The sequence below is a fragment of the Arvicanthis niloticus genome, chromosome 4 (genome assembly GCF_011762505.2).
Source record: "Arvicanthis niloticus isolate mArvNil1 chromosome 4, mArvNil1.pat.X, whole genome shotgun sequence".
Classification (NCBI taxonomy): Eukaryota; Metazoa; Chordata; class Mammalia; order Rodentia; family Muridae; genus Arvicanthis; species Arvicanthis niloticus.
The window spans coordinates 42013719-42033999 of record NC_047661.1 but is presented as its reverse complement, the minus strand read 5'-3'; the positions used below and the strand labels follow the sequence as shown (position 1 = coordinate 42033999).

Here is a 20281-nt window from a genome sequence, read left to right as displayed (position 1 = left end):
AGCACCTGATAAATATCCTATGAACAGCCTGTTCATCTATGTCATCTATTTAGTTTGTGATCATGGTGAAAAGACTGAACAGGAGTCCATTTGTGACAAGGCAGCTGGTTGGGACTACTAAGACTGTAAGGTGCCCACATGCCAAAGACCATAGTGGGATGACCACTGCTCAACTACTTCCCTCAGCTTGGCCAGTGAAGGCCACCACTTCCCAGCCATTTATTAATTTGGATCCTATACACCAATCTGATGCACCTCACAAAGTGGTTATTCCAATTTTTTTTTTAAAGAAAATACGTGTATTGGTTATTGGTACAATCAAAATTATACCAATAATACTTTTGTTGCCAGATTAGAAATTTGTCTATACTAGCCTGAGTTATTTTCACGCCACAGATTAAGGCCCTTTCAAAAGAAGACACTGGAACTCTGCCACAGATACCAACAAACCTTATCTCTCTACCCCAAAATTCATACTTGAATTTTGGTTGAAAAGTCAAGGTTTAAACCCAGCAATTCATACAGCACAGAATTTTTCTACTAGCTGGCCAAGTCGGTGAATTTTCAAATTTAACTATTTACATGCCAAGTGCAAGGTATGATCCCTGGAATTAAAAAGTGTACGTGATTCTTAAAAATATAGAACCTAACAGCAAGCTACTTCGATTGGTCTTTCCAAAGAAACATCAAGCTGTTTAAATGCTGAAGGAATGCCTCCCCTCCTGGCCTTGGTCAATGGAATACAGTGTGCTGACACTGTGTTTACAGAAGACTGAAGACTCTTTGATCAGGTACACTTGCAGCCTTGGGTGCTGAATTCAGAACATCGCCCTCATGACACAGAAAATGACACTGCACAAAACAACTCAAGGGAGGCAGAAGACACGTGAGCCAAATCTGTAACACCTCGTCTCTGCACAACACAGTGATACATTCTAATGAAACAATGTCCGGCCCGTTTAGCACACAGGGCACATCTTTCATGGAACACGGTGTCTGTGGCTACTTTCATTCAAGACAGAGACAAGAAAAACACAGGGTCAAACATTCAGCTCAAGACCTGATGCTTTTCACTAAAATATAAAATATGGAGCCAGTGGTTTAAATTGTATCAGTCCATGTCAGGTTGCCTCTCATTCATACACACCAAAAGGATGCAAGATTGATGTCTAAAAATGCAGATAAATTCAAGGTAAAAGCATCTCCAAAGAGTCCCACAAATAGTATCTTTCAGAGATGAGCAAAGGATTTATTTAAACAGCAACTGTTAGGAGGAAAACTGCAAGCAGTCGAAAACTTGAAATGTTCAGATAAAATAACATACCAAACCAAGCCACAGATCTTACATAAACAACACAGGACAAAACGGCAAAATCCTGAGTTGAGTCAAGTCAGGGCTTTGATATCCAAGCAAACAGATGTGAAGAACGTTACTTGAGTAAGAGAGAAGATATGAGCGATGGTTCTGTCCGGTCTATAGTTTGGGCCAACTCAGGGAGGAAATGCTGTTTCCCATGATTATTTTTAACAGTAATGGACGTTTTTTTTTCTGTGAAGCATCTGACATAAACTTGACATGGAATTCTGGCAATCACTGGGCAGCAGTTTAGTTTCTACATCGATCTAGAGCTACAAAGGTAATTAAGATGCTAAGTATATGCTTCTTTCATATACACAAGGATATTGTTATCTCTTCTCCCCTTGGATGCTCACCACCATCAGCATCTTCCATTGTCTAAGCAGGAAATTCTCAGACAACAGTAACCAAGGGCACCTGCATAAACAGGTAAGAACTAGCCAACTATTAGAAGAATATCCCTGGTTGGCAGAATTTCCTTTTCAAACGCAAGTAATGACAGTGTCCTTACAGACACCTCTGGAGTCCTGTACGGCTTTATACTAATGGAAACTATGTCAGAAACATAATTTATCCCATATAAAAAAACTATTCTGAAAGCTGGGTAAGAGCTAGAAGATGACTCTGGATCACAACAAGTAAATCACTGTTTCCTTCCTAAGCCTTCTTGTACATGAATATCAGAAATTAATTAAGTGGCTGAATATGAAGACCATATAGAAAATTTGGTCCTTTGCCCAAAACTACAAGAGCCGTTCCATCTCAAAAGGATGAAATTCTGAGAAGGGGGAAGAAGGACTCCTGAAATGCCTAAGACATGAACACATCAAAGTAATGTTTTATAAAGAAATGTCTATGTTTTCAAAGAATTAATGCCATGGCTTACCTGAGGGACACCTGACTTGGTCAGAGGCAGCTCCTGATAAAGAAAGAAGAACAATGGCTAATACAGGACACTGTGAGTTATCTCCCTCCTACAAGATAAAGAGACCCCTACACCCTTAAAGCAAGGAAACCAATTCCTTACCAATAGTCACTTTAAGAGAGTATCCAAGAAGTATTCTTAGAGCTTGTAACAAAGGAAAACTTTAAGGAACATCTAGCTGACAGCACAGAGGATATGAATTGGTATTCAAAAGCCATCAAACTCTGAAGGATGCTCTACGGCTTACATGGATGGCCTTCAGACACAATCAATCCATAGGCCACAGTGAGACCACAACAGATATTAATACTGGGGATGAAGTGTTCCAGCTCTGTAGTTTGGGCAGGTTGAAACAGTGGCACTAACTCTGGGAAGAGTTGGTCACACTTAAACAAGTGTTCTTCAAAGACTGCAGGTGCCTTTAATCTTTATCTGTCTGTCTGTCTGTCTGTCTGTCTGTCTATCTATCTATCTATCTATCTATCTATCTATGTGAGGCACGCAGTGTCAAGACATATAGCAAATTAAAGCCAATGGAGGATGCAGGCACTATTTTTAAAGAGTTGCCTTCAAAAGCAAACACACAAGTATATGAAGGCATTATCTTCGGAGCTGGATCCACACCAGGTAGAAATGAACACTGCATACTTAGAACTGAAGACAGAGTCCCTAGAACTGAGGGACTTCAGGGGAGAAAAGAAGAGATACCTGGAATTATTACAAAGGTATACAAGAAGTCAGAGATAAAGACTGGGGGGAATTTCTATCTTTACTATAAACTTTCAAAGGACATCTTATATTGTTCAGACTACAAGATTATTGAGCCTATATACTGATTATTCCCACTGAAGAAATTACTAAAAGTAAAGGTTTTAAAAAGAACTTCATACCACCCCCTACACTCTTGCCAAAAATAAATATGCCTGTTTTGTTTTAAACACCTTTCTATAACACAACTACACACAATAAAAAAAATCTTTGTCTTGCTTGGCAGTAAGACTTAACCTAAAGATAGTGGTGTGTGTGTGTGTGTGTGTGTATGTGTGTATGTGTGTGTGTGTGAGTGTGTGTGTGCACATGTATATGTGTGATGATGGGCATTTTGACAGACACTGGAATAATCTTAAATCAAGGCACCTTTTCTTTGAATCTTGAACATCTTGATCTGAGAAAACAAAGTGTTATGGGGGGGAAATGAAGCCTTATTACCTACTCTTAAATTTTAAGGTATATGTAAGTCAGCAAAACTGCCTTTATGCAGATCCCTGAGGCTTTTAGATGCGCATAGCACTCCCTGTGATCAAAATATAGAGGAAAGAACATAAGAACAGAACGATCTGCAGGACATGTGTACCTACAACTGAACCTTTGGTTTAAAAAAGAATAGGGAGAAAATTAAGTGTACATGTGAACATTATCTCAAACAGCTTCATTTATAAAACTGTAATTCTAACATTAGAAGAAAATACTTGATACCTTTTTTGCCAAGATAGCAAGTGGTTTATTCCCTGCTAGGTCAGAGAACCAACTATGAATGGCACTCTGTGATCGAGCAGTGACCAGCCAGTAATTATCTTTAGCATTAACTTGGGGTTTCTTCTTTCCGGTGTCCTGGAAAGTGTTAAGCTTCAGTTTCTCGGCCAATATGCTGCTGAAATACGCACCAATCTGCAAAAAGAAATGGAAGCAAGACAGTGTTTAAAGACCATGTGCAACTGCCTTAGTTTTGATACAGCTCATCAGAGAAAATGAAATTTTTTATCTTTGAAGCGTAACAACTGTGATTTCCGTATAGTAGGTCTTTAAGCCCCAACATGTGACTTATGTCCAGTAATACAATGAAAACCTCCCTTGCCACCTCTGCTCCTCTGTCCCCAAGAAGTTAGGAAAAGGGAAGCACTGGGAATCTCTGGGGATGTGAAGTTAACTCCATCAGGGTGAATTTCAGAATGGGCCACGCTTGAATCTTAGCTGTGCTCTCCTTTGCCATACTGCAGGTATGTGCTCTCTCACAGGGTACACCGAAGAAGACAGAGCCTGGGGACCACAGAAACCACTCTAATTCTTGTTTTGTCTTAACAGCACCTGCTTTGAGAAACAAAATTCTGTGTTTACACTTGAGATTACTTTCTTCAAGAATCGAGAGAAATGTATTTAGAAGAACAATTACAAAAGGAATAAATTAAGTCCTCAGCATTTTGATTGAACTGCCAAGTTGATAAGCCTAAGGGGAAGGAGGGAAAAGAGCTCAGGGAGGGTGTGTCACTAAGTCTGAATGCAGAGAAGCAGGCATCTTCCAACTATTTTATCATTTCATGTTATCCCAAGTATAAGACAAGCAAGAAGAAAGATGAGGGAGGAGCAAAGAGCTGGAAGGGAGACAGGCTGGGAGGAAGAGAAGAGAGCAAATAGACAGGAAACCTGACAATGGTTTTCAAGAATCCAGAAAGCATCACATTTGTTCCCTGAGAACTTTTCAGTTATATGATGCAAACCATTTCTAAGAAGTATCACCAATAGTTAGCAAACGGTAGCAACCTACGTAAATTAAAATGCTACCCTGGAAAACCAAAAAGTAGAAATTCCACCTTAGTTAAAAGTTGGAGGCAGCAGATGTCCTGTGCATAGTCTGGCCTGGTCTGACAGGAGCCATTAGTTAAGTTTATCCTCAGGACAAAAAGCTGATAAACCTTTTGTTTTGTTTTATTTTGTTTTGTTTGTTTTTAATATGAACTAAAATTCCCTGAACTGAAAAGCAGTAATAAAACTGTGGTAGTGGGCTGGAGAGATGGTTCAGTGGTTAAGAGCACTGACTGCTCTTATAGAGATCCTGAGTTCAGTTCCCAGCAACCACATGGTGGCTCACAACCATCTGTAGTGGGGGTCTGATGCCCTCTTCTGGTATGTCTGAAGACAGCAATGGTGTACTTACATAAAGTAAATATATGAATCTTTAAAAAAACAAAAACAAAAAAACAAACAAAAAAAACTGTGGTAGTGTGATAGTGTGAATAAGAATTTTCCCATAGGTTCATATATTTAAATGTCATATAAAAAAGTCGTCAGGAAGTGGCACTATTCGAAAGGATTAGAAGGATTAGGAGGCATGGCCCTGTTGGAGGAAGTGTGTCACTGGAGGTGGGCCTCAAAGTTGTAAAAGCCCTATGGCTCATCTCTCAGCTACTGCTCCGGTGCCTGCCTGCATGCCCCATGCTCCCTGCCGTTATTATTAATGGACTCAACCTCTGAAACTGTAAGCAAGCCCTCAATCAAATATGTTCTTTTATAAGAGCTGGCGTGGTCATGATGTCTCTTCACAGCAACAAAATATTGACTAACAAAAGCCAAAGTAATAAAAAAAAAAAAAAAAAAACTAGATATCAGATTTTTGTTTTTAAACAAACTTCACTGAAGTTTTTTTCTTTAAGTCAAATGTTTCTAGAATTTTCTGTGAATAAATTAGATAGAAGCTATAGCTATACAAATAAATTAAGTAGAAGCTATTTATTATTCTGTGAATAAATTAAGTAGAAGATATAGCTTGAGAATGTTATTCCCAAGTTTACCACATTCGAGTGCTCAGCACCAAACCATGCAGAACAGGGCAGTACCTCTCTGATGACAACGTTTGTAAACAAGCAGTCACTAGCAGCAAAATGTTTGATTTTAAATTTCTCAACTGATATTTGGTCTTTCTACCAAGGACATTAAACAAGTAACAGCATATAATATTGTACATTACAGAAAGCTCTAAATTGCAATTATGAGTAAGTACATTAATTATAATAAACAGGGCTAGAAAAATGAAAACTATTCTAGGGAATCAGTGTACCCTGTGAATAATGAAACAACTGGATACATAACTTTTAGAGTTCTCCTTAGTGAATCTTGTAAACAAATCTTGAAAACAAAACAAAGTCAAAATTCCTAAGTAAGCAAGACTGAAGAAATGCACATTAAGAATCAAAAATTGTCAAAACTATATAGCATTAAAAAATTATTTTAAGAGTGGTCTCACAGAGGCCTGGGATGCATGACGTCCCTGAATCGCCCCACCCCAAGTGCTAGAATTACAGATATGTCACTGACCTGGAACAGTGCTTAGTTTTCTTCTAATGGCAATATATTAAAAAATCAGAAGATATACTTTTTAAAGCCTCACTCCCAAAACCTAATATCTACTTCCAAATAATCAATGTGATTCTACTGTTGCTTAAAACACACACAAGCAAAGACATACATGTTATTTTCCTTTGGGGCATATATCTGGCTCATATGCACAGTCAGGTATGAGTATTTCATGTCTATATATTGAATTTATTCATTTGTATAGCTACACAATAATGTTCTGCACAGATCTGCTGTCCTTTATTTAATAAGGAGAGTTTTTATTTTTATTTTTATTTTTATTTTAACTTTTTAACACAGGGGTTATAAACACAAAAATGGAGGATGTGGGGAAGGGGATGACACAGGAGCATAGGTGTTCAGGGGGAGTACAGATATCTTTCAGAACAAGGTATCAGCTGGGTGAAGGTTCAGGGGACAGGTCACTATGAGTCTGCCTATGATTGACTTGTCCTTATCTAAGTTGGTACTATCCACCAAGGCTGCCTATTTACAAGGTCTATGACTACTCAGGCTGGTAAATTTTAATCAGAAGAGTATTAACAGGCACCTTGAGCATTGGTTCTAAACATTAGTGTTATGAATTCTGTTAAGTTAGAAAACCTTTCACATTATTTCCATGTAGGTATAAGATAAATTTCTATAATTTGGATAGCATATTGCTGCAATTTTAATTATACTGCCATATCATCCTTCAAAAGGTCTAATAACAATTTATATTCTTTCAAACAAAATGGAAGAAGGTTAATTCAGCACTTGTTTTTATCCACCCAGAACTATTAAGATAATAGCTCCATTGATAAGAATGAAAAAGGTCAGGTGTTAAACACTAAGATTCATACATTTCATGGTAATGAAATCAAGTTCACATAAGAAATATTAGGGCCTTGAATACATCTGACAGAAAAGGTGGTCCAAGTTGTAATAAGTTATTTTTGTTAACTTGGTTACCTAAATTAACATAAAATTTGACACTAAGAATCGAGAACTGAGCATGTATAACACATTTTTAAAAACTACTCTCTGACATAAACTAGACTCTGAATGCTCAAAATCCATACACTGAAACCCTAACCCATAATATTATTCTATGTGATAAGAGGCTTTTATTTTCTCTTTTTAACTTTATTATTATTTGCATGTATAAGAGATAGAGTGTATATGTATATATGGGGCAGGGGTGGAGATGTCCAGGAACATCCATGCCAGAGCATGTGGAGGTCAGAGGGCAAATTCCAGGAGACAAATCTCTCCTTTCTAGTTGGGGCAAGGTCTCACATTTTGTAAAGACAGGGCTTTCAAGGACAAGCAAGCAATATGTACAGGAGGCAGATGGTAGTTTCCTTCTCCCAAATGTTTGCAGACTGAAACTGTTCCTCTACAGAGACCTACTACTGCCCAGACTAGCTGCCCCTCCTCCTTCTGCTGTATGTAATAAAACACAGAATTTCCAGGTTGTGGGAGGTATCCTCCATCAAAGCCAGCACAGTCCACCTGATCCCAGCTTTTCTATATGTGTCCCTGTCATTTCTTCAATGTATATTATTTCTTCAATCCCAAATTGACCCATTCAGGTGTCAGGGACAAGCCATGTAGGACATGGCAGTAGATCACTTGACAAAGATAAAAATGTTCTGGAGACAGGCAGTAGGGAGACGGTTATATAGTAATGTGAATGTATGCACTGCCCAAGATATAGCACTAAAATATGGTTAACTGACAAACATTATGTATACTCAATTACATATATACAACTATATATTAATCACAAATGCAGAATTGTAGTTGTAACATGAAGTGTATAAAGATTGCAAAAAGGTAAATTTAAAACTATCGCTGTATCTGGTCAACAGCATTATATACAAATCAATAGTGTTTCCACCAATGGTTTAGCAAACAGTCAATTATTTGTGTGATTTTGTGAGAGAAGGGAAGTATAGATATTGAGTTGATTTTTTTTTTATCTCTTACTTTTATTTGTGATGGTTTTAATATCAAAGAATAATGTAAAAATTTTAAATCAATCATTAAAAGAAAATGAGCAAGAATTCCCGTGTGTGTGTGTGTGTGTGTGTGTTTGTATGTGTGTGTGTGTGCGCGTGCACGTGCGCGTGTGCATGTGCGTGTGCGTGTGTGTGTGTGTGTGTGTGTGTGTGTGTGTGTGTGTAATTGATCCATGGGAAAGATATTTAATTCAATAAACCTCTAAACATAATAGTCTGACTATAAATCTTTCTACATTTTTAATTAAAATATAATTAATCACTTCTTCCCTCCCTTCCCTTCCTCCAGCCTCCTCCCAAGCCCTTTCCCTCCAACTCTGACTATACATTTTTAATGAAAGTTGGTTAAGAACAAAGGAATTGTAGAAAAATCTTATACAGAAACGTGTTTGTTGTGGTGGCACTGGGTGAGTTTACTGAGAAACAGTTTCCATGTGCCATAACGCACAGCAAACTTTGCTGATGTTGCAGAGGGCAGCTCTCACTTCAGGGGAAGGAAGACACAAAGACCAAACAGAAAACGATAAGGAAATACTATGCGATGTGCAGCTGGAAACTCTAACAACCGGCAGGTAGAGAAAAAGGCGAGCTAGGCAGAATAGCGTTTGTCCTCTCTGCCCACTGGAAAGACCTAGAGCTAATGATACTCCAGAAGTGCTGAGCGTGCCCAGCGCCCAGCGGCAGACACGGAGAACACAATGAGTCTGGAGGATGGTGTACATAGGAAGATGGGTGGGAATGCTCCACCAGGGTTTAAGAGGCCCTTACCAACCAAATATTGGCTGCCCACACAGCCAAAAGAAAAGTGAAAGGACTAAATCATAGCACATAAAAAACAAAGACAGGAGCCTATGAGTGACACTGAAGTAATCCAGAGTGACACAGGAAAAAAAAAAAAAAAAAGAAGTGTAGAGGAAGCTCCCCACACTGAACTGAAACTAATGCACATATGAGGGATGATAAGCAGAAAAACATGTCAGCGCCCAGCACAATAAACCGTTCAGCAAGAACCATCAGTGAGCTGGGCATGCCTATCGTGTCAGCACACAAAAGACAGGGGCAAGAAGGTTGCTGCAAATTCAAGGCCAGTCTGAGCTAAATAGCAAGATCCAGGCCAGGATACCTGGACAGACTCTGTCAAAGGAAATAAAGAAGAGGCAAGTAAAACAGAGTGAAGAAAAACATCAAATTCTTATGAGAAATTTACTGAAGAATAAGAAATTTATATTATTTTTAAATTATCAACTGTGAGGAGACCTGATAATTCTGAGTTTGATTTAAAAAAAAAAAAATTGTAGTAATTAGAGATTACCAAGAAGAAGAGGTTGCTATTTTTATACTGTAGGAAGACAGTGGGCCTCAAAATGACTGAATGACAACTCAGTGTAATCAACAATTGGGCAAATTGGCCTTGCATTCTTCCTGACATAACGTGATGAATATATTCTTATCAAAGACAGTAAACCTGAACTGTCATAGGAAAACAAAACAAATCTATACTGTAGCAATAGTGTAAAACTGGCCCAGACTCTTCTATAATGGCAGATGTAAATCCATAAAAAAATAAATAGAAGGTGGAAACGGACACTATAGTGGTCTCAGAATGAAATGCCTGACACTTAACACCTTGTGTGCTTCATGGTTTGCAAACATGAGGAAATGTTGAACTGGGAACACAGCTTAACTAGACCTATCAATGTCAAGGGCATCACACACATACCTTCTCAGGAACTACAGAAAACAATCAGCATTACCTTGGATGGGTTGATTACAATGTTTCTGGCGGAGCCATGTTCATCTCCAGTGAAGGCTGGCTGGTTGTTGAATCCCTGCTTTACATTCACGGCTGTAAGTTCATCCTGTTCAAGAGAACATATTGATTAAGCAGAGAACTGAAACACTCGAAGTTAATCCAGACACTGCAGCCTGAGTAATAATTAAGTTCACTGTTGTCTATAAGAGAAAGCAGTTCAGAGGACAATAGCCAAGAAGGCAGAAACCTATTTAAAAACCAGTGCATACATGAAAGATCAAGATAATGTAGATATGTTGAAATGTTGAAAATGTGCAGGGCACAGAGGCTGGCTTCACTGAGTCAGCCTTGACTGCCATCTTGGAAGGATTAAAATCACCATGGAAACACATCTCTGGGTGTGTCTAGTACAGGCTCCTTAGAGAAGTTTCCCTGATCAGGCAGGACTTCCCCTGAATGTGGTGATACTACCCCAGGGGATGAAGTCCTGGACTTAAGAAAGGACAGAGAAAACTGACAAACATACAGTCAAATCCATTCCACAGGTAAGAAAAGTAGCATGTACTTTGTTAGTGCATCATCTGGGCAAAGCCGGCACTGAAATACTATCCTTAGGATGATCCTACATTACAAAGCAACGTTTCTATGACACCAAGAACAAATGTCACATGAAAATGTGGTCTAAAAATACAATGCTACTCCTACAGTCCTTAAAATGACCTCCTGAATAGATGTGAGAACACTTTTCCAAAGTTATAACACACCAAAAAAATAGCCTGGAATAATAATTATTACTATTATTACTACTACTGCTACAGTTTATGTTTGTGTTGATTTTTGTTTTTCAAGACAGCGTTTTTCTATATAGCCCTATCTGTCCTGGAATTCGCCCTGTAGACCAGGCTAGCCATTAACTCAAGAGCTCAGCCTGCTTCTGCCTCCTGAGCCACCATGCCTGGCTAATAGCCTGGAATGAAAAACAAACTTTACCCACCTTGCCCTGCAGATAGTATCACTGTTATAGACTAAGTCAGAGCTTGAAAAATACATAATGGGGAAAAGCAGCTGGAGGAAATGAGGCAAGAGATAGTCTCAGTGAACCGGGCTGACGGTCACCACAGCACAAAAGGAAGAACGGCAGGCACCGGCTGCAAACGAGAAACAGAAAAACTGCTCCACGGGCTGCTGTGATCAGTCAAAAACGGTCATCTTGGCTAAGGACCTTGATCTGCTAGAACACGCCATGCAAATGCACCGTGAGTGCTCTCATGAGCCTCTTGGCAGGCCGCTGCTTTCGCTACTTTCAAAAGATCCCAATACAGGGAACATAGCTCTGTGGGACTCAAGTCTCCTCGCAGCTGTGGTGGTCACTTAGCAGAGTGATCCACACAGAAGACAGATGTCTCAACCTTATCCAAAGACATCTCAAACTGATCACCTATTCTCAAATTAACTACTTAAATAATGCATATTTTAAGTCGGGAAGATTTTTGATCAACCTCAAGAAGCAAATAATAGAAGTTTCTGTAGTCTTAGTGTCTAAAACAGCAGGGGTGCAATCACAATTTCCTATGATAGGAGAGTATCATAGGAAAACTCTGTGTGCATTTGCCTGTGATTTGCCACTAACGTGTTGACAGAAGCACTGAGTGGCAGCATATTATTTTACTCACACGAGTTGTGACTTAAAGCTCAAGAAGAAATACTAGGCTTTTGAGATTAGTCGATTTTACAGTCTACTTTCTACTTGCAATGAGACCACTCTCTTAGACCCCGCCCCCTTTGAGTATAGCCACCTCAAGTGGGGTTACTACAAAAACAGGTAAAATGGAAGAGCATGAAGACCATCACAAGCAAAATGTGCATAGATGGTCTATTTTCTGAAGTACCTGAAAGGAACACACAGTGATGGCAAAAATCCAAACAATAAGCTATTAACGAGGCTCACACTTGAGTGTTTGCGACTGTTGACAACATCTCTCAAACTACAACGCTGTACCTATAGACGCCCCCTTTAAAGGAAAGTCATCCACTCCAACCTAATGGCTGCAGATCCAACTCTGAGAACCCAGGTTAGGGTAGTGGGAGCATTAGGCAGCTTTAAGTGATTTAGACAAAAGAAGGTATGTGTTACATGCATTCAGACAAGAAGCTTCTATGACTGTTTCGCAAGCTTTGCCAAGATTAATTAGGTATAATTGGAAAAGAGTCCAAATTTTGGAAAGGAATGCTTCTACACTGCCAAGCCAAAGCTATCTGTAAGGGACACAAATAGCTACCTCCCTGTGAGCCTTGAACCTCTTCAAAGACTTTTCTAAATAGATGAATAACAACCATCAACTGTTACAATGATTTTCCTTGCAAAGACAGGGAGAAAGATCACAGCCATTATCTTGCAGTCCAGGAAAGCATCAGCCTTACCATTTTCTTCATATATGGAACTTCTAGGTAACAAAGGTAACAAAGTTACTCCAAAAGTAGCCAGAATGTGGAGAGGAGAGGCTCCTATACGCCTTTCCATTTGCTTCAACTAAAATACAAGCCTTCTGTGGCAAGAAAAACCCCAGCATTTCAGAGACAAAGGCAGGAGCAACCTGAGTCCCAGCCTGAGCTACATGCTGACATCTGGTATCAAACAAGAAAATACAGCAGGAGCCTTAAAGCAAATTTAGGAATAAGGAAAAAAAAAAAACAATAGCAAAAACAAAGCAAAAGTCTAGAGAATCCCATGTTAACAGAGAAAGCTAGTGTTTACACTCTTCTACACACTTTGAAAATATATTCTATATAGAAAGAAAAATCAGACATTAGGGACTCCTAATGCAGCCGTAAAATCTCACATCACATATTTACCCTGAAGTTGCTATTTTTCTGGATCACTTTAAAAGTGATCTTTTCATTTCAATAAAGTTATTTCATCAAGGCCAGTGAGATGGCTCACTAGTGGAGGTGCTTAGGTGCCTAAACTGCCTGAGCTCGATCCTCAGGATCTACAAGGTAGCAGGAGAACCAACTCCCAAGAGCTACCTTTTGGCCTCCACATGTGTGGCACAGGGTGCACACACACACACACACACACACACACACACACACACACTTTTTTTTTTTAAGTAAAAAGGATGTCTTTGGAGAAATGAACATATTTTGATGCCAGTCTGGAAACTACTTAAGCTCCTTCTCACCCAAGAAACAAAACAAAAAGGCCCAGCTTAGCACATGTTCCAAAGACCACGTGCACGGCAGAACAATAAATAGCACATAAACACATGTGCGCATGCACACACCCACTCTTATCCTTTTCCCAAACTCACCATCTAATACACAGAGCCATGCAGACACCCCCGATGGTCTTGATTACCTAGTCCTCTAAGGAACTTAGGGACCATTTAAGGAACTGAAACAAAATCTCCAGAGGGCAAAAAGACAACAGAAAAGCAGAAAACTATCCCTTTAACTGCTACCCAGGAAGACAGGTTAACCCATATCGTACCAAAACAAAGTTTTGTAAACAGTTTTATAATTACTTCTCTCTCTCTCTCTCTCTCTCTCTCTCTCTCTCTCTCTCTCTCTCTCTCTCTCTCTCTCTCTCTCTCTCTCCCCAAAAGGCATTCTCTCAGATCCTAGAAGTTACCTGCTGACCCCTGCTAGAAAAAGCTAATATCCATGATTGCATGATATGATGTCCATGCCTGGAGATGGAATGCTAACCCTCATTATACATAGTCCAAGTTTAAAGTCATTGGGCAATGCTCAAAGTTAACAGTATAAGTGACCTTAAACATTAAGGCAGAATCCCGTACCCCATACTAGAATGCTTCCCACACTCCTTTCCTTTGAAGCATGCTAAGGAATGAAGGTCCAGCTTCTGCCTGGTACTCATCTTGCTTCTGTCCTGCCTACCTCCTAGCTGTACTGAGTCTTCCTGAAATAGTTGCCTTATCTGCATGGCCTTATCCAGTGGGCTTTCCCTTTGCTATCCCCCAAAGAACCCAAAGAAGAATCTTGCATAATTCTATACAGATCATAAATAATGCTGAAGACCTTTTCTCTACCAGTATCTGGGCACAAATCAAAGCACTTCCCTATGACTGAGACAGCAAAGCCTCAATGAAGACCAGTGGTCCAGTCTGGCTGGTACTCTGTATGATAGCATCTTACAGATCTTTGTTAGAAAGCAGAGCTCACACACAGTACTAGGACCAATTAACAGACCTCTCTACAGCTCATCTCTTTGTTTCAAAGGCAACAGGAATAACTTACAGGGCTAAAGTCACATAAGATAAAATGTTGCAGCATTTAGCACAGTGCCTGATCCATTATTAATTGGCCTAATTTTTAATATTTTAACTTGCATTTAATCTACTTGACAATTTTATGCATTTTAACCTATATGCCTACATCATGCCATTTCCACTGCTCTACCGCTTACAGTATTGTGAAGTCTTTTGAATTTCACAAGCTATAATTCAGGCCCCCCCCTCCATTCAATCAACAAGTAATTATAAATACGGCACTGAACTAAGGACTAGAGGATCCACTGTAAGTAAATGGCAGGTGTAGTATATACCCCAAAGAAACATGCTGTCTGCTCAGAGAACAAAGAAGCATTTAACTCAGTCTTGGAAGTCAGATGTGGAACAGAGGCCTTTGACATGAGCTCTGCTTTTGAAGGAGTTACCCTTCTCTAAGAAGGCCCTTGCAATGCCAAAGTCCTGACCTCTTTCGAGAAGAGATACCACATTAACACAGCAGAGGGTATGAAGGATGTCCAGTATACTGTGTAATTCATAATGCAACCACACACACATACAAATGTATAACCAACACCTCACCAAGTGGATTTAAAACTGTCTTAATAATCCAGAGGAAAGGGAACAGCAGACTCAAATCCACAGTAATCACAGCAGAAGCTAACTAAAGTGCTGTGCTGCGCTTGAGCTGAGGTATTATCAAGCGGACCCAAAAGGGAAGAAAAAAAAAAAAAGCCCAACTATATGCTGTACTTTAAAACTGTACACTTTAAAGACAAAAAAAAAAAAAAAATCCTAGTAAATGAACACAGCAGATGCATACAGCCTAAACAATAAACATAAGACTGCTCAAGTTAACAACAAATAAAATAAACTTAAAGGCAAGGAGAATTGGATACAATAAAAAAGAGGCATGCCGTGACAAAAGCTTCAGTTCATAGGAAGAGTAACAATCACTGATGAGGTGCATGCAACAAAAGGACAAAGAGGGGAAATATGATTGATGTCTATCCAGTTGGGAAGATGGAAGAGTACTGTCACTTAGGGAACAGGAGCAAAGACACGGCTAGAAGCTGATCCTGGAGCTCTAAAAATGGATAGAATACACAGGGTGTGGCGGGCCACAGAGGGGATTCTGTCTGTATTGTAAACATGCTAAGGGTTCTAAGCAAAGGGGGTAGCAGCCCATCATTCAGGTCTGCAGGGAGAACAACTGATCAGAATACGGTGAAAATAACAAAGTTGTGTGGAAATAGCAATCTAGAGGCCGGAGGGTTCTGAGTTAGCCTCTGCTTATAGGCAGCAACTCAAACCTAGGGGGTGGGAAGCAGAGAAGAGAGAAAACTGAGCAGGGACAAGGGTCTAAGACAGACCTCAGGGAAACCCCAATAGTGAATAGTGATCTAACAGTCAGACAGAGAAAGCCACTGAGACTCTATGGCCATTCCAGGAAAAGAAGGAAATCTGATGTGCTTTAACTGAGAAGTGCAGGGAGGTCTTGAAGCAGGAGAAAGCAAGAGTGTCAACTGCTTCTGGGATGTGGACACCCCTGGAGAGCGAATTCTGAAGGCCCCACCCACAGCTACACTAGAGGGAGCAGAAGTTCACAGGATGCTTCTAGGAAAGTTTGGAGAAAGAAGAGTGAAATCAGGAAACAGGGTCATGGGGTAGAGGGAACTCTAAACTGTGCACTGGAGGGGTGTGTCTCACTGACACCAGGAAGGAGAACAGTAACATAACAAGCTCAAGAAAGAAAAGATCTCCTGACTGCGTACAAGACAATACAACTACACGCACTGCCAAATCAGCCTGGACACTCAAAAGATGGGGAGAGACTGTACACAGTGTTCATTGTAGAACTGGGCCCGGGGCGGGGAGGGGATCTCAAAGTCCTAGTCTCTAATAAGTGTGCAGATGACCTTGTTTGAGCTAGCATCTCTGTAGATGCAAGTAAGTCAAATGGGGTCAGACTGAACATGTGGATTTGGGTCTAGAAGGTTAGTGTCCTGATAAAAAGGAGGTACAAACAGAAGGAAAGACAGTAAAGTCAAGATTGGGAGTTCTCTGGCTACATACCAAGAAGAGCCTGGACTAACAGAAGCTACAGAACACAAGGAAAGACCCTGCTCAAGGTGCTAAGTGACCACAGCCTTGCTGGCGCCTAGGTTCCAGACTTCTAACCCATGAGAAAACAATTCCCGGTGTTTTAAGCTGTCCAAGCTATGGAGCTTTGTTCTAGCATCCCTGGAAATCTAAATAGAAAAAAAAGGACTTCTGCCATCCCTCAGGACAGCACCGCCCCTGAAGTCAGGATCCCGGCCATGTGGCAATGGTTTGGAAGTCATTACTCAGTCTACAGCAGCGGAGAACATAGTTTTGCAGTAGGGACCAATTTTTATCTGCACTCCTTGCTTGATGCATCACCCCAGAACCATCCGGGAAGTTATTAAAAGATCAACCGCAGTTATACATGATGGTGAAAACATTAGTGCCAGCCTCCTTAAGAGGGCAGGACTCCTGTAAAAAAGAAACCTTTCCTCTCACTTGGCCTCATCTTCTCTAACACCAGGGCCACATGTGCATCGAAGTCACACCTAAAAGACTGGCTTTGTCTGTCTGCCATCATCTGCCTTGCTATTAATATTCACCTCCCATCCAATCCATACCTACAGTCTGACAACCACTAACTATGAGACCTGAAATAAAATCAAAGGACAAACCTGGCACAGAACAGCTACCTTCACACCTATGCCTACTGAAAGCAGAAGAAAATGTCTTTTCTCAGCTGGGCAGTGGTGGCTCACACACCTCTGAGTCCAGCACTCAGGAGGCAGAGGCAGGCAAATCTCTGAGTCAAGGCCAGCCTGGTCTACAGAATGAGTTCCAGGACAGCCAAGGCTACACAGAGAAACCCTGTTACAGAAAACAAAAACAAACAAACAAAAACAATTTTAAAAAATAAGAAAATAGTAAATGTCTTTTAATAATGAGAACAGTGATACCTCTCTCCCTGGTGTTTAGGCAGTACATACATGCCTCATATGACTCATAGGTAACTTAGGCATGGTGAGAACTATTTTTACATATTGAGAAACTGAGGCTGAGTCCTGGGTAGAAGTGAAGATTTAGGTAGTATTATGGTTGGAACCTTAAGTGCCCGTCTCAGGGACCTCTTAAAAACACAACTCTTCAGGCAGCTACTGGTAACCGTAAGGAGCTGCATCTTTAGTTACTGATGTTGACAGAATCAGGTCCAGAGAGACAGTAAGACCTCTGAAGCAAGCTGTGTTTCCAACTATCAACCCCAACAGCCTGGCCCCTTACTACTCTTCTTGAAATGGCGGTAACGCTGCCCACTTCACATTTCCGATGTGACACAGTCAGAGTAACTGGCATACGCTGAATATTGTTAACACAGAAAGAGCACAAGCTTTACCATCACAATCTTTACATGGCCAGCACACACAAGTCCAGCCATGCACATGACTGAGTGCTTAGAAACTCTTAAAGGATTAAACAGAAATGTCCACCGCAGGTCAGTACCAGACACATACTCCGAGTGCCAATTCCTCTCAACCATGGCCCTCACTCCAACCCCAGTGGCCAAGTGAAGCTGGCATTTCCTCCCTTGTTTTAAAGCCGGAGAGCCTTTGATTCCAATTATATCTAAATACAGTACACTTAGCATTTATTTCACTCATTTAAATAATTGCATCCCATTAATTCACACTCAAACCCCATTCAAATGCTTGTCACCCACTGATCTCAAACACCTGGATGTGGCTCTCAGAAGAAAGATTCCAGGAAAACTGCAGGAGAAAAATACTTGAACTTTTAGATTTGCATATGCATAAGGCAGGAAAGGGACCTTAAGTATCTGCTAGTTTACCCTACCCAGATTTAGTCACAAAAGATGGCTTTCTCTTTAGCTCCTCCACCACTAAGGAAAGCCACACACAACCAAGCCCAGATGATTCTCCCCTGCAAACTTCCCAATGTAAATTCTTCCTTTCAATGCTATTTTCACTCAGCCTTTACTGTGGCCATCTGTAAGGTGATCTGAAGGTAGAGACAACAAATAGCAGACTGGGCATATATTCACGGATGTTAATCCTCCAGTTAACTGGCATCCCTGCCTCAGTGTAGCTCCTTTTGGTTCCTCTCTCCCCATCCTTAAGTCCAGCCCTAGACCAAGCTCAATGCTCCGCTGGGGGAAGCCATGCTGTGGAAAGGCAGAGCAGTTTCTCTTAGTGTTCATTCATCTTAGGTCAGCTGTTTGCAAACAGAGCCACTAACTGTAATCTGGAGTCAAGGAAAACAAATTTCCCCTAGCCAGCATAAAAACATAAAAAGGCACCAGTGCGAACAGCTGACCTCTGTCGGTGCCTCCTAACCTGGCCACCCTTTCCATTTTCAGGAAGCTTGCTCACTCCCACATCTTCAACCACACTTAATTCACAAACCTGCCTGCAGTCCTAGCTATTAATTGCCACCAAAGCATCCCACAACAAGGCCAGGGACAGGTTTTCAAGGAGACACTTAAAGAGGAGACTAGCAGAAAACCAAAGCTTTTGGACCCTTGGCGGACGGGGTCAAGTCAGCTAGAACTCTTGGAGGCAGGTAGGAAGGTCTGACTTCTCATTTCAATTCAACAAGGAGCCAACTGCTAATTTGAACTCCTGACAGGGCACCACGAGTCATTGTGAGGACTTCAAATAACAGGACCCTGAACACTAGCTTAACAGTGTCCCAAGAAATCTGAACACTTTCCACACACCCTCTTTCTTTTCTTTTCTTTTCTTTTCTTTTCTTTTCTTTTCTTTTTCTTTTTTATTATCACCAACTTCTACTTCTTCTCCAGTCCTATTTAGGCTCATTTTTACTTTGTGGTTTGTTTACTGAAGCCACCTTCCTCACAACTTCCTGGGCTCTACTCCACGACACTGGATTTATTAGACATGAACTAGTAAAGACAATTCAACAAAGAATCATGGGCACACCATCCCCCACCATCTCCCACCATCCCTTATCGGCCCCCATCACCTCCACCATCCCCTACCATCCCCCACCAACCCCCACCATTCCCTACCATCCCCCAGCAATCCCCACCATCCTTTACCATCTCCCACCATCCACCACCATCTCCCACCATCCCCCATGTCTTAGGGTTTCTATTCCTGCACAAAACATCATGACCAAGAAGCAAGATGGGGAGGAAAGGGTTTATTCAGTTTACACTTCCACACTGCTGTTCATTACCAAAGGAAGTCAGGACAGGAACTCACACAGGGCAGGAACTTGGAGGCAGGAGCTGATGCAGAGGCCATGGAGGGGTGCTGCTTACTGGCTTGCTTCCCCTAGCTTGCTCAGCTTGCTTTTTTATAGAGCCCAGGACTACCAGCCCAGGGATGGCACCACCCACAAGGGGCCCTCCCCTTTTGATCACTCATTGAGAAAATGCCTTGCAGCTGATCTCATCGAGGCATGTCCTCAAGGGAAGCTCCTGTCTCCGTGATAACTCCAGCTTGTGTCAAGTCGACACACAAAACCAGCCAGAACCCCACAAGCAAGCTGCCAGGCCCAGCAATGGCCCAGCTCCACCAGGCCTGATTTGAAGAGCCTGCCCTCCCTGCCAGCCTGGCCCTCCATGGCCTCCCAGCACCCTGCGGTGTCTCCCAGCATCTGGTCTCTCATTACTGAACTCATGCAGCGCCTTTAGCATCTCTCTATAGGAAACATGACAATCACAGCACAGGCTCCAAAGTCCAGTTCCAGCCTAATGTTGAAAATGGCACTCGAGAGGTCAGTGTTTCCTATGCCTCCATCTCTTTGTTTATAAACAGCTAGTTCCATTCATCTCAGAGA

The 20281-nt window shown here is 41.1% G+C and overlaps 1 protein-coding gene across 14 annotated transcripts in view; it reads right to left on the bottom strand.

The window, feature by feature from the left end:
* The window catches only part of Med12l (mediator complex subunit 12L), a 290187-nt gene that overhangs the window by 253377 nt on the left and 16529 nt on the right, over positions 1-20281 (bottom strand). For 10 of the 14 annotated variants that reach the window (XM_076932420.1, XM_076932432.1, XM_076932433.1 and 7 more), the window contains exons 3-5: positions 10168-10272; positions 3759-3950; positions 2244-2276 (exon numbers count right to left, since the gene is read on the bottom strand). In XM_076932420.1, the coding sequence (XP_076788535.1) occupies positions 2244-2276; positions 3759-3950; positions 10168-10272 (330 nt within the window). The remainder of the gene's footprint in view (positions 1-2243; positions 2277-3758; positions 3951-10167; positions 10273-20281) is intronic. The other 4 variants (XM_076932425.1, XM_076932426.1, XM_076932430.1 and 1 more) reach the window with 1 other exon arrangement.